General features: G+C 40.8%; 1 protein-coding gene across 3 annotated transcripts in view; it reads left to right on the forward strand.

The window, feature by feature from the left end:
* Positions 1–2728: 2728 nt before the first annotated feature.
* The window catches only part of LOC122996962 (protein kinase C epsilon type-like), a 117565-nt gene continuing 106299 nt past the window's right edge, over positions 2729–13994 (forward strand). For 2 of the 3 annotated variants that reach the window (XR_006407119.1, XM_044372794.1), the window contains exon 1: positions 2730–4763. Coding sequence is in view for 2 of the 3 variants with exons in the window: in XM_044372794.1 (XP_044228729.1) it covers positions 4416–4763 (348 nt within the window). In the remaining variant the exon portion in view is untranslated. Of the gene's footprint in view, positions 4764–13994 lie in introns of all 3 variants that reach the window. The other variant, XM_044372795.1, reaches the window with a different exon arrangement.

The raw sequence follows: 13994 nt of genomic DNA on the forward strand, positions 1-13994 counted from the left end.
CACTTTTTCTGCATTAGGAGGGTAAAACTATGCTTTTTAAGATTATAAACTAAAGACGTGATTTGAATTTTCTCTAAATTTACACTAGAGGGCTCTCTTCCTTTTGAGTTTGAGCTTTTGGTTGCTGTCTGTCTGTTGCTACATGCTACAGCTTGTGTTTTTTTTCTGGCATTTTAACTTGTCAAACACAAGTGTAATGAATAACATTAGTAATGGCTAACTGGAACGAAGCCAGCGTTAATGTTCTTAGTTCCACCTGTGCTTTCCCTGCTGTGACAAGTCAATGTGTCTACTATGGAAAAGAACTGTTATAGTCACTGAGTGTGTTTACATGCTTATTAGTATCCTGGTTGTGATCAGGTTTTGGGTTTTTATGTGTTGCACACATAAACATCGTATCCCTGGTTTCAGAAGCCTGGAGTACTTCAATAGAAACCAGAATACTGTGGCATGTAAACACGTGATCCAGGTTTCTCATCGTTCTCTGTTGGTAGAGAAATGAGCAGCTGAGATGATGAAGAGTCAAGACACAACTGGACGCTGATGATAAGAAACCTGGATACTGTTATGTTACATCATGCGTGCAGGGATATAAATAACCAGATTTCTCACGTTCCATGTAAATGCCATATCTTGAATATGATCAAAACCAGGAAAAGACTCAAAACCAGGATACTCACGTGCATGTAAACGCACATTTTTATCCTCTGAGCAGAGAAGCGATCAAGACAAACCTGAAATATCATAAGATTTTAGATCTTTAATGTAGTTTTAATCCTACATTTCTGTATTTTCCCTCTGTCAGGTGCTTCCTCACTAGGAAAAGAAGATCAAACCAAAAACTTTCCACAAATTTCCAATATCATGGAGAGAGTCGAGCTTGTTTATTATCATGATGAAGCTGATGTTCTCATCTAAACTCTCTATTGCATTATTATTATGATTTAATTGCATTATATTATTGATTTAAACTTTTTTTTCTGTATTTCTTTATCATAGTCCAACAAATAAACCAGAAACTTCTGTGTTCACTTGAATTTTTTTGCAGCAGTATTGTATGTACCATTAAAATGTGTATGATTTCTCATTTTTAGGCCTTTTTGAGCGAAGTTTGTCAATTTTGCAGTTGGTACAGGAGTTGTTTTAGGGTTTAAAGGATAGGTTTTACAATTTTTCAAGTCCAAATGAACATTGAAACATGTTTTTCTTGCTGTAATCAAGACCATTAGAAGATCCCTTCATAATGCACTTACAACGTAAGTGATGGCAGGACAAAATCCACAGTCCTCCTTCTGTGCAAAAATGTATCTAAAAGTTTATCTGATCTAATATGAAGCTTCAAATGAGCTCCAAATGAGTCAAATCAAGTAGATATATTTCAACTTTTAGTCTTTTTAGTGCCAAAGTCTTTTTGTTACTATACTTCCACCGCAGCTCAACAGGGAAACACTGTCCGAGGAAACACAAGGACAGAGACTGTAAATGTGTCAGATATCCACTTGATATGACTAACTCAGACTGCTGAAGCCTCACATTATTCAATTCATGATCCTTTTTGTAAAGTGTCTTTGAGTACCTTGAAAAGTGCTCTACAAATAGAATGTATCATTATTATTAATATTATATAAGCTTCAGATAAACTTAAATGCCTGTGTGGACACACTGTGGATTTTGGCCTCCATCACCTCCACTGAAAGCACATTTGAAGGAGATCTTTTAATATCCAGTATGAACAGGAGGAATGATTACAGTGAGGAAAAACCTCTTTCACTGTTCATAAGGACACTTGAATCTTTGTCAACCCGTCCTGTAAAATGCTAAAGATTGACCAGGAGGGGTCAGCAGTGTTCAAGATTTAAAAGTGTTGAATTCTAACTACTGGATGCTGTGAAGTGACTTCACACCCATCCTTGTAGCTGACAGACATGACTGTGTTACATAAAGTGCACTAACATTTCACTAATATAGTGTATTAAAAATGCATCTATCCACTTTTATTGTCATCTTATTTGGCAACTCCATATCTTATATCTTAGATATCTTAGATCTGTTTGCAGATTGCTGGGACTTCTTAGGTGCAGATTTGACATTATCTCAACCTCCAGCTGAAATTAGGGGATTTTAAGTCATTCTGTGTGTGATGATGACATGCTGTGACCCATTTTGTAATTACACATGTATAAAAATAAACCAGAAGACAGGGAATGATGGGGCATTGGCTGAACCCAAGGTTCTGCGAGAGCAAGGTCATGGACATGTGAAAAATAAAACTGATAAAGTAATTCTATAGAGCTGTTTAACAAGGACCGCAAAGTACGTTTAAGCTGTACTCGTGATGTGTTGTTGAATTGGATTTTTTTCCCCCCTGTAAGCTGCTTGAATGCAGATAATGACAGCACGCTGTGCAGATAAATGCACCGTTTCTTTGTGTAAAATGTGAATCGCTGTCGGCCTTGAGCCGCAGCTGTCAGGTACAATATGTTCCTGCACTAATATCACTAAAGACACATTTCTGTATAGACATCAGTGAGTCTGATCAGCAGACGTTTGACCCTTCATCAAGATTCACCTTACAAATAAATCACATTTTTGCTGTTTGTGCCCCCAGAGAAACACACACATTTTATATACATGGATGCATTTTTCTGTGCATATGAAATATGAAATGTCACATTGCATGGAAGACTATTTCATTTTATCCTGATGGGAATTCAAAACAGATTTGACAGTATGGCAAAAGAAAAAGGTGAACATGCAGTATTTTTAATATAACCTTTTTTAAGATTGGTGTCGTAATGCTTTTGAGAGATCCCTGGTACAGATTCTTGTCTTGCAACACAGTCTCTGCAGGTGCAGAATATTACTCCCGACAACACAAACTCACACACCACAACTGGAAGAGTCAGATGTTGAGTTTTACAGGCAAAAATATGCAGAAATTAACCGCGAGTTGGCTGTTTAAGGAGATTTTTTTTTTCTGTTGTGGACACACACTGCTGCACACAGCATGGTCATGTGGCTAAAAGGTAATATGCAATCATCTCTTTGAAATTCCAAGCATGCCTCACATATCCCTGCATTCATCCCCTAAGGTCCCATCTTTTATGGAGTTGGCCATTGGTTTTTATTGAGTGGATGAATGTTCATATTTCTGCACCTGGACTTACAGCAGAGGGGAGTGGAGAGGAGGGGAGGGGAAGGGGGGGACAGTTGGCTCACATCCAGATTTCACAGTGAATGTGTGTTTTTTTTTTTTCAGCCTTTATTTCTCTGCAGAAAATGCACTGCGCACCTGTTTTCCTGTATTTCCAACAGTTTCACATGCACAGCTATATAGGAGCTGCAGCGATGTGCAACTCGGCTTCTTTTGCAGCTCCACCTGGGCTGTGAAGAAGTCTTGCTCAAGGGCACCTTGGTGTAATGCAAAGCGTTTTTATTTCTCCACTTTCTCCACTTGTGTATTAACCCAAACCGCCCCCTCCTCTCTCCTCTCTCCAGCCCTGCTGCTCCCAAACACCTCCCTAGTCTGGGTTGCGTCGCACTCCCCCGTCTGTCACACCAGGCTCCGAGAAATCTGACGTGTTTTTCGCATTTCCTGCACCACAGTGAGACGGAGACAGAGTGCGGTGTCGGCGGGAGGCAGCCAGAGGTATGTCCACGGGAAGCAGTGGATGAAACCAGGCTGTGCACCGAGCAGCAGCGGCAGCAGGAACTCCCGTTTACCTTCAGCCTACCTTACTACCTACATACCTACTTACCGCCTGAATCTCTGCCCTCCCCTCCGCCCCTGCTGCGGTTGTTTCCAGCCGCTGTCTGGTCGCAGCGGTCCGGCTCGAACATCCCCGATGCGCCGCGGCGGCATCTGGAGCCTCCCACCCTCCACACGGTGCAATGCAACACGGGCTACCGCTTCCTTAGAGCCCCGCCACAGCTAACGGACTTTTTTTTTAACACCTCGGGAGGTAAAAAAAAAAAAAAAAAAAAAAGAAAACATGACACACCGAGTCACATCTGGGGCCTTTACTCGTATGTTGTGTGCGTATTCGCGGTTGTTGGTAGCTGTGCATGTTTCTTCCGTGCACTCCCGGGGTTAACGGTCGTTTCTCGGCTTTATCTTTGGGAGGGTTTATGGGCGAATGTGTAGCATTTTTCGACAAGTGTAGACGGTTCAAGGAAAGGCCGAAAAGCTACTTAGACCAAAAGGTTTAAAGAGGCTCCACAGTAGAAGTAGACGTGGTGCGTTTTCTCCGTCATATTCAGGAGTACAGTCTCTGCCTGGAGGAGCACCGGTTGAACAGAGCAGTTATTCAGTAAAAGGAGTTCAGTTTTTTTTTTGGAATTGGTTTAGGGAGAACAGTAGGGTGGGTTCATCGTAAACAAAGCACACAGCTGAAGTGGGACAGTTTCACCGCGCCATGGTGGTCTTCAACGGGCAGCTGAAGATCAAGATCCGCGAGGCGCTGGACCTCAAACCGACGGCTTGGTCCCTGCGTCACGCCGTCGGCCCCAAAACCCAGACCTTCCTCCTGGACACGTACATCGCCCTGAACGTGGACGACTCACGCGTGGGCCAGACCTGCACCAAGCAGAAGAACAACAGCCCCACGTGGAACGATGAGTTCACCACGGAGGTGCACGACGGACGCACCATAGAGCTGTCCGTCTTCCACGACGCGCCCATCGGTTACGACGACTTCGTGGCCAACTGTAGCATCCAGTTTGAGGACATCCTGCACAACGGCAGCAAACACTTCGAGGACTGGGTAAGATGTAAACACTGAAGCACACACACACACACACACACACACACACACACACACACACACACACAGATGGCCAGCTGGTGGAAAAAACACCCAAGCCAATTATTTCAATAAAGGTACCACAGTGGAACAGTACTCCATTATAAGGCTGCGACCAACAAGTATTTCTATTATGGCTAAATTTAATTATTTTGTAAATACATTTCATATTTATTTCCAGAGACAACCCTTAAAATTGTGTCACTTTACAACAAATCCTCACATTTGAGCATGGCCAGAATAAAGTGCTGGGGCAAAAATTAGTTTTTTTTGCCGTCACTTTTTAGGAATATGCACAAGCTGTACAAGAAATAAACAAAAATATAGTCATATAAAGCCATATTTCGACACAGAATCCCTCTATAAGGGAGGACTGCAATGTTAGCTAATAATGCTAATAATGTAGGACCCGTCTTATCTAATATTATACTGTAGTGGACACATATTCCAAAACAAGTCTACAAATATGTACAAAAATCTTGACACACATTGAATTGAGGCTTCTGGGCTCCCAGGGGATCTGGTTGGTTGGTAACCAAGTGCACCCGTGCAGTATTTTTGCATTTTTGCTTGATATATGACTTAAAAAATTAAGCCAATACCAGTTAATTTTCTAACAATCAACTTTTATTAATTTATCAGCTAATTGCTTCAGCATAATGTGGAAAAGTTCAAGTGTAAAAGTGAATATGTTCAGTATGGAAGCTCATTCCTACCACACGAAGAAGAAAAAAAACAAGACTCAAGTCATAGTTGTGACATTAACTCACTACCTTACATAACTGTGTTTGAAACTTTTGCTTTATCAGCTTAATATTTTTGTCTTTTGAGATGATCACCGTGTGATCAGTCGATCATAGAGTCGTTATTCCTGCGGTGACTCGGCTCACAGACATGACGGATCATCTCATAGGTCGTAACTCACCGTCCTTCAACACTTGTGTGAGGAGCTGATGGAGACGGAGTTGTCAGGACACCTGACAGCACCGACAACATCCTTCCTCTGAGCTCCTGTCGGTCACACAGCAGGTTGTAGAAGATGTCAAACAAGACGGAAGAAGGAACGAATGCTAGTCTCTCTGTCGGGACGTCCTGAAGCGTCCCAGATGTGGTGTGAACTGTCCACCACACAAGATGGGTTAAAAGTGAGCGATCGTCGTACGGTATCTGACGCTCGTTTGCATTTTCGACGCCCCACGTCTGTCAAATCAGGCCATTAATGTGTTTATGTTGTTAAGTGTCATCCCTGCGTTAGTCTTTCATAAATGACTCAATAAGGTGAACGCACGGAATCGATAACGCTGAAACCTGTGCTGCTTGTTCAACTACAGGATCCATGGTTGCTTTTGTGAAGCTGTTCACCTCGTTGTTCTTGGTGTGGTTTATAAATGTCAGAGGTCACGATTGAAGTGATCAGTTGATCAGCTGGTTCATTCAGAGCCAATTTACCAACAGTTTCGCCAAACAATTTAGGGTATAATCCATTTCCCAAACAAAATATGAAAACCTTCTCTTGTCTCAGCTTCTCAAATGTGAGGATTTGCTACTTTTCTCAGTTTTATATAATTATAAGCTGAAAAATCTTTGGTTTTTGGATTGTTGGTTGGACAAAACTTGGGCTCTGGGAACATACAATGAGCATTTTCCACTATTTTATTTTGTTTTAAAGGCTAATCTATCCAAAAAAATAATTTATATCTATGAAAATAATGAGCTGCAGCCATATTATTGTAATGATAAAGGTAGTCAGCACTGGCATCATCAGCCTGATAGATGTGACCAAAAAACTTGAAAAACAAACTATTACAGACTTTGTTAAGCTGTGAAAACACATATTTCATCTGAACATACACATGATTTTTTTTTTGGCTAAAGCAAACATTGTTGTTTTGCAAGTCAGTGTCGTAAATGCACAACATGACTCACTGCGCACACACACACACACACACAGTATAGATCCAGTTACCTTTGTTGTGCTCTCGTTAGATGAACCAGTGGCCCACAGCAAGAGCTACAAAGAAGGCGAGTGGGTGTGGTTAGGCCACATGCATGGTACACACAAAAAACACACACGCCTGCATGAAGAAGCTGTCCGTTGTTGTCTGAAGCCGCTGAAGCAGACGGATATTTGAGTGTATTATTGATGAGGCCATCAGGTCCATTAGAGAGAGAGAGAGAGAGAGAGAGAGAGAACAAGATGAAAGAGAGGGGGATGATGAAATAGGAGGAGGACGGGTTTGGAGAAAAGAAAGTACAGCTCCCAGTGTATTCCTCGTGGCGGAAATCTTTCAAGACGGGAGACTTGACAAAGCCAGAGAAGGTCAAGGCTGCCAGGCCCTGTGATGTTTCACATGTTTTGACAGTAAAGGTTCGACTCTTGAATAAAGATTTTGGAGCAGGATGAAAGTGACTCTTGGTTGCCACTGCTGCTCTGATGGGTTCAATTATCAGTTTCATAGACAAAGTTTTGTATCTCTAAGCTGTGAGAAAGCCTGCCGAAACTAAATCCTTATTTTTAACGCCAAAAGATGCCAAAACTGATGTTAACTCATTCATCCAGTCGAATGAAGTACATTTTTGGTGGACGTCCGCCAAACTTTGCACCTTGTGCTTTCGATGGAGCATGTTATGAAGCCGCTCCCTTATGCACTCAAGGTTAAACAAGTCCCAACTTTGACTGCTTCATGCGTTGTGTCACCACAGACACACATCGCCTTGAGTGAACTAAACAGCCTCTTTAGTGAGTAATGCTTTCGGAGTAAATTAACGCCAAGCTGAAAAGAAGCCGCCCTCTCTGGTTGGATGAGTGAAGCCTGTCCCGCCTCTGTAGGGTGTGGTCAGAAGTGTGCACCACAGGGTCCTGGAGTACACCTGCGCATCACTGCAGCAAGGCGAGAGGTTAAACCACCGGAGGTCAGCAAAAACAAAGATTATTAGCGGGTGTTAAGTTACTCTTTAAAGGCTCTTGATGTCATCTAGTTTGCTCTAAATCCACCAGATTAAAGAGTAGTGCACAAATACGCAAGGAATGTCGAATGATGTGAAAGACAAAAGAAAGAATGGATGTATCGAGTGAATGAATGAATACTCTGTTCCAAGATGGCGTCTAATTCAGTAGAATGAAAGTTGCTCATTGTGCGCACATGCCGAAAAGCTTCTGAGCCAGAAGACATCACTCATTAGAGCTCTTGAACAGCCATAGCAGTACATTATTTATTATTGTCATGATCATTAATTATAATAGAAAGTGTTATTTTGCAGTCTTTGTTGGTTTCAGCAGTTTTCTCTGAATGTCACAATGTGTTTCGTATAAGGCTGAATACTACTGTAGGTAGTTAGCATGTAAGATGTACTGAAGTATTTTGGTAGAATGACTTAGACCATTATCATTAACTGTTATCAGCCTCTAAGTACTGGGATTACTTTCTTCTTTATTACATCTGTTTTCCACCCACAAGTGGAAGAAAATTCATTGCAACATTGCAAAATGATGCAAGAAAGTTTTTACGCTTGGCTGAGGTGGAAAAGTTGGTGTTTCATTGAAAGCAAAATGTGATGAAGTTCAATGGAAACAGACGTAAATGAGACTAAATATTCTGTGTGGAGCAATGACTGTAACACTCAAATTAATAGATGAAACAAACAAACATGTCATATTTCCATCACATTTTTTAACCCTTTGAGGTTTGACTGCAGCTCTTTTCATGACATCATCTCATTGTGAGCCCTCTTCTTCTGCAGTGGTTTAATGGCCTGAAAGGAAAAGCGCCACCAGCTGTTTATACTGATGAACCGACTCCTGATATTCTCAAAAAAACAAAACAAAAAAAAACTGTGAGTGAAAATGTGCATTAATTTGAATTTTCTTTTGCGCTAAATTTGGCTGCTAACCTGGCTAATGTCATTGCTAACCTTTATTTTTGTTATTTTTTGATGATATCTGCTTCGCTGCTGCAGGTGTAGGCAGCACTTAGTACTCACTGATGCTGACACCCAAACGTTGGGTAATGACGGTTACCGAGTAATGATCGGATGTAAAATCTTGTTTATCCTGGTATATTTCTGCTCCTCGCAGTTTGTATTTGTTGCAGCTGAATTATGCAAGAGAGAGGGAAAAAAAATGAATGACTGATATTAGAAAAGTTAAAGGAGACTGATGGAAGAAGACCATGTAGCGTGGATTAAATCTAAAGAACCTGGCTTCTGCTTCTTCCTTTCATCCTCCTGACCTCCTCTGACTCTAGACTGGATTGGTAGGATGCTCTTAGAAATGTTTCAGACTCTGTCTGATCCAGAGTCAACAAATAAGAATGTTTTTGTGAAGTTATTCTTTCCAAATATAAAGCTCATTCCACTAAGACATAGAGGCAGGGAAAACGATAAATCTCCTCCTCAGTTAGTTCAGGATGTTGAGCTTCAACAAAATATTTCTTTGAATGTGAAAGATCATACAGTATATCCCTGATGATATAGAGAAAGGAGCTGACTGAATGCTCTTTGATTGTATGAATGGAATATTACACTTTTATCAACTTGCTATTAGGTTGATGGAGAATCAGTTGGCCCAAAACCAGACAGTAAAACAGTTCTTCTCAACACAAGAGCTGATTTATTTGTTATTTTTGGGGCTGAAACTAGGCTGCAGATTCGTGTCTGCTCATTTTTTTTTATTTTTATCTGAATGCAAATGTTAGAGACTTGAAATCTATTTGTGAGAATGATGATCAGATTACATACGAAGTCAGAACACATGCTAGTGGACACAGAGATGCTATGTTACACAGACCGAGGAAATAAACATCATCTAAATAAAGAATGGTTGATGTTTCAGCATTTAAAATAGAAATACACTATATGAGTACAGGTGAGTCAGCTATGGGTCATTTTTTTGGGACTATTTCAGTCAGACATCCAGACTCGTCTGTGACAGCGAGTCTTCCAGGAACACAGATCTTCCCACAGGAAAAGTAGTTACAGTTAGTCAGCGCATTGTTTCTGTATCATATTTCATTTCTCATGTTGCATCATGTCAAGTTCTTGTTTTCTCTCTTTCTCTCTCTATTGAAACACAGTTTAAATGTTATTATGGAGCAACATCGTTCTCATTATAGGGGATTTTAACACACCAGTATGTGTTGGGGAGTATTGCATGTGAAAAGAGTTTTATATGGTATACCAGTGTTTTCCTTATATTCATTCTGCAGTGACAGCTCACCACGCCTGAAGAATTATGATACTTGTTCATACTGTACGAGCATGATAACACCCTACGTTATCATGGAAGTGTTTTGAGTCATCGACTAGTGCATCAAACCCCAGAATCCTCCCTCTCCTCGTTCACCAAAGGACGTGCGTATGAAAGGCACTGTTGTAAGAGTAGCGTAGTTCCTTTAAGGAATAAGGCAGTGTTTAATGTGTGCGGTTGAGCGAGTGGCGGAAAGGTGGACTGACCTTTAAGGTGGACTAACAGCTGACACTTAACTGTCAATTAGCTGCTTTTAAACAGAGAACGGAGAAATGGATGGCTGCTGAGTCTTTCCTGACCCTTCCCCCCACTCTAAAAGCCTTCTAAACATATTGAATAAATAAAGATACTAGTTCATATTCCAAAAAACACATTTATCATCTAAACATATGAAGTGAGCAACATGACATATCGTTGAGAAAGACTCTGCGTAGTTTGTCCGTAGGTTTTAGAATGAGGTTTTTCTTACTTCAGCTCTCTGTGGAGTGAATTGAGTTGAGGTGCATTGTGGGTAATGTAGGCGCCAGGTTTTGTCAAGGAAAAAAAAAGCCTAGATTTATAACAATCACAATAATTTATCAAATCACATACAAATCCTAAACAATAGTAGCCTCTCCCCTACAAGGATTAAAAGACGACGATGATGAGTATTCGTCCTTATTTTCTGTCACTTCATAGACTCAACAATTCATTCATTAAACAATAGATGAATGGATTAATCAGTCATGAAAATAATCATTAGTTGCAGCTGTATTCAGTGTATTCCTTTAATCTCATCATTTTCGGTGTTGGACAGAAAAAAAAAAGGCTTCACAAGAGGCGATTGAAAGTACGGCTGCACCTGAATGCCTCGCCGGCTCCCCGTTCTCCTCTGTTGTTTGTATCTCTGACCGCCGCTTTCACACCCATTTCCATTCTCCCTCTCATCCGATAACACTTTCATCAGTCCTTTAATCTTCCCATGTTTTTTTTTTTTTTTAGCACAGACAAACTCTGTATTCTTAGAGAAGCACACACACACACACACACACACACACACACACACACACACACACACACAGTGGCCTAGCAACAGTGCATACAATAGTTTCCACGTTAACATCAAGGGACACCACAGCATTTTGAATTTTATCATTTTTTTCTTTCCCAATTACTTATTTTATGATGCAAACAAAGTCCTTTGGCTAAAAACCTTCTGTGAGGATTGATTCTTCCTCATTAATAGAGGTAGTTGCTAGCTTAATGCTCCCACACTAGTTTAATGAGAGAAACATCAGTTGGTGTCTATTGTCAGTTTACAGCTTCATGTGAACAGAAACGTTACGTCCATGTTGTGACAAGTATCTGCTTATAGAAAGAAAAACCATCAAACTTAAGAGTAAAAATCCAACTGTCACCGCTCTCCTGCAAGCCTGTACAAGGCCCGTCGACACTCACCTTCAGCAGAAAATCATACCGGCCGAGCCAGTCGCATTGTAAGCCAACCAGAGCGCGCGCACACACACACACACACACACACACACACACACACACCTACACACACACACACACACACACACACACCGTCAACAAAGTGAATCCACATCCCAGAAATTTGAGCTCATTATTCAAGCAGGCGTGAAGAATAATACGCAGTGAAAACTGTTGTGTAATGAATTGTGCAAAAATGCTCCGGAGGCTCAGAGAAGACTTGCTGAAATGACAGTATTTGGGCTGTTTCATTGCTCCCAGTTACTGAACTGCCAAAAGATTAAAACATGGACACACTGGGATGATTTCCAACTTCAGGCAGGCTTGACAGAATCTTCATTGAAGTAAAGACTGTGCTTTTGTCCTCTTAAAGGACTACTTTTGGTGTGATATAAACGGCATGTAGGCATGGCTGGGTATTGCCACATCTCTATTGCAACAGCACTAGTATAGAAAAAATAATGAAAAGATACCCAGCTCTCTTCAAACATTAAACCTATTAGAATGCATATAAAGGGGACCTAGCACAATTTTAGGTCTATATTTATATTCTGGGGCTCTACTGGAATAACTTTGCATTATTTACAGTTCAAAAACCTCCTTATTTATCTTATACTGGTGCTTTATGCAGCCCCCTCAGTTCAGCCTCTTTCTGAAACAGGCAGTTTTAACTCCTGTCTCTTTAAGGCCCGCCTCCTGATGACACCACTGTGTTCTGATTGGCCAGCTACCCCTCAGACAACTCTGGAGGCTACGTAAACAAACAATAGTAGAAGGATTTCACTTCTGTTTCTTGTTTGTTACTCAAAAGGAAACAAGTCAAATACATCCATAAATGTTAGACACTAAGTTCGATCTGAAATATGTGAGTGGACAACGTGAACAATCCATGGAACAACCTTAGCGACAGTCTTAGCAACAAAGACTACCAACAGAAGGCCGTTTGTGGGCATGGGTGAATGATCTGATGTCATCACAAGTAGGTTTGGGCAATGTCTACCGAATTGGCATATGACAATATCCACACCGCCCTTGGTGAAACACAGAGAGCTAGTGCGACCGTAAATAACAGCAAACGCAGTAGAGACTCTCACACTGAGCTCAAATGAAATGAGTGCACATAAAAGAGGTAAATAACATAAATTTACAACCCCCTGCCCTTCCTGAAAGAAACAAAATATGTTTATTTATGTTATTTGCCTAATTTATGTGCACAGAAAAAAAATTATGTGGAGAAAAATGATTGCTGAGAGTCTCTAATGTGTTTTGCTGTCATGCTAGTTGTGCTCTCCTCCCCTCTGCTCTCTGTGTCTCCACACACACACGTAGCGGAGCAGAGGAGAGACGCACAGTGACGAACCAGGTGAAATGAAGATAACGTTTTACTGAAGCTGATGAAAACTACACTTACTTTATTAATGTAATCTGCACAAAAGGAAGTAGAGGAAACTTTGCAAGAGTCTGGTTGAAGTCTGGCTTTTTATTTGCAGGGAGCATTTTTACATACGTTCACCTCAAGTTTTGGACCTTTGACCATGTTTAACATCCAAGATCATAACAGTAAAAAAAAAAAAAAATCACAAATAGCGTGATAAATAACTGCATTTCACCAATGAACACTTAAGCAGTCAAGTACAAAACAATATGATGAACACAGAACACAGAAGCACTAAACCTTGAAGAGAACGCATAAAGACAGGCGTCCTGATGTTGTGATCCAATGCATCGTTACGGATGTGGTATTATGGAAAATAAAGGAAAGCGACAAAACGTGTCGATGAGCTTGATAAGATCCCGATGATGAAGGTAAAATGATTGTGGGATTTACAGTAACACCAGTTCACACTTATCATGGGCTTTTGGGTGAGAGTAAAAAAAAAGATCAGATTTCTCAATCTTTAAGGAATTTCTGCTCCCCTCTGAACAGTGACTTCATGTGTAGGCAGCCGCCTTGTTAGAACTTGTCATTAAAGAGAGAAGCGGGGAGAGAGAGAGAAAAACAAGTGTTTGATTTTACTGCACAACAGCCAGTAAGTGCGGGAAGGGAGAGTCTGACGAGCGAAAGACAGAGAGGGTGTTGAAGTTGTCTACTTTTGAATGGCTGAATGAGGGAGGGATAGAGAGGGAGGAGGAGGGGGGGGGGGGTGAGACAGCAGTGTTTGATCTCACCATGATGGTTTTACAAATATGCATTCACTAAACGGTGTCCTAGATGTGTTAAAATGTTCAAAAACATGTTTCTTAATGCTGGAATCATCACTTTTTCAATTAAATGATTATTTTCTATAATAAAAGCATGAATGAAATGTATGCATCCAATCAAAAACATCCTTCAGCTCTCACACTGTGAATGTCAAATGATCTTAAAGGAACATACCGCTAATTTTGCATCATTTTTACATCCGTAAATCATGTGAACTTTACATCACGTTTAAGCATTTTGCAAACAATGCTGCTGTTTTCTCCCTACTTTTTTT

This window comes from Thunnus albacares, chromosome 14 (genome assembly GCF_914725855.1).
Source record: "Thunnus albacares chromosome 14, fThuAlb1.1, whole genome shotgun sequence".
Taxonomy (NCBI): domain Eukaryota; kingdom Metazoa; phylum Chordata; class Actinopteri; order Scombriformes; family Scombridae; genus Thunnus; species Thunnus albacares.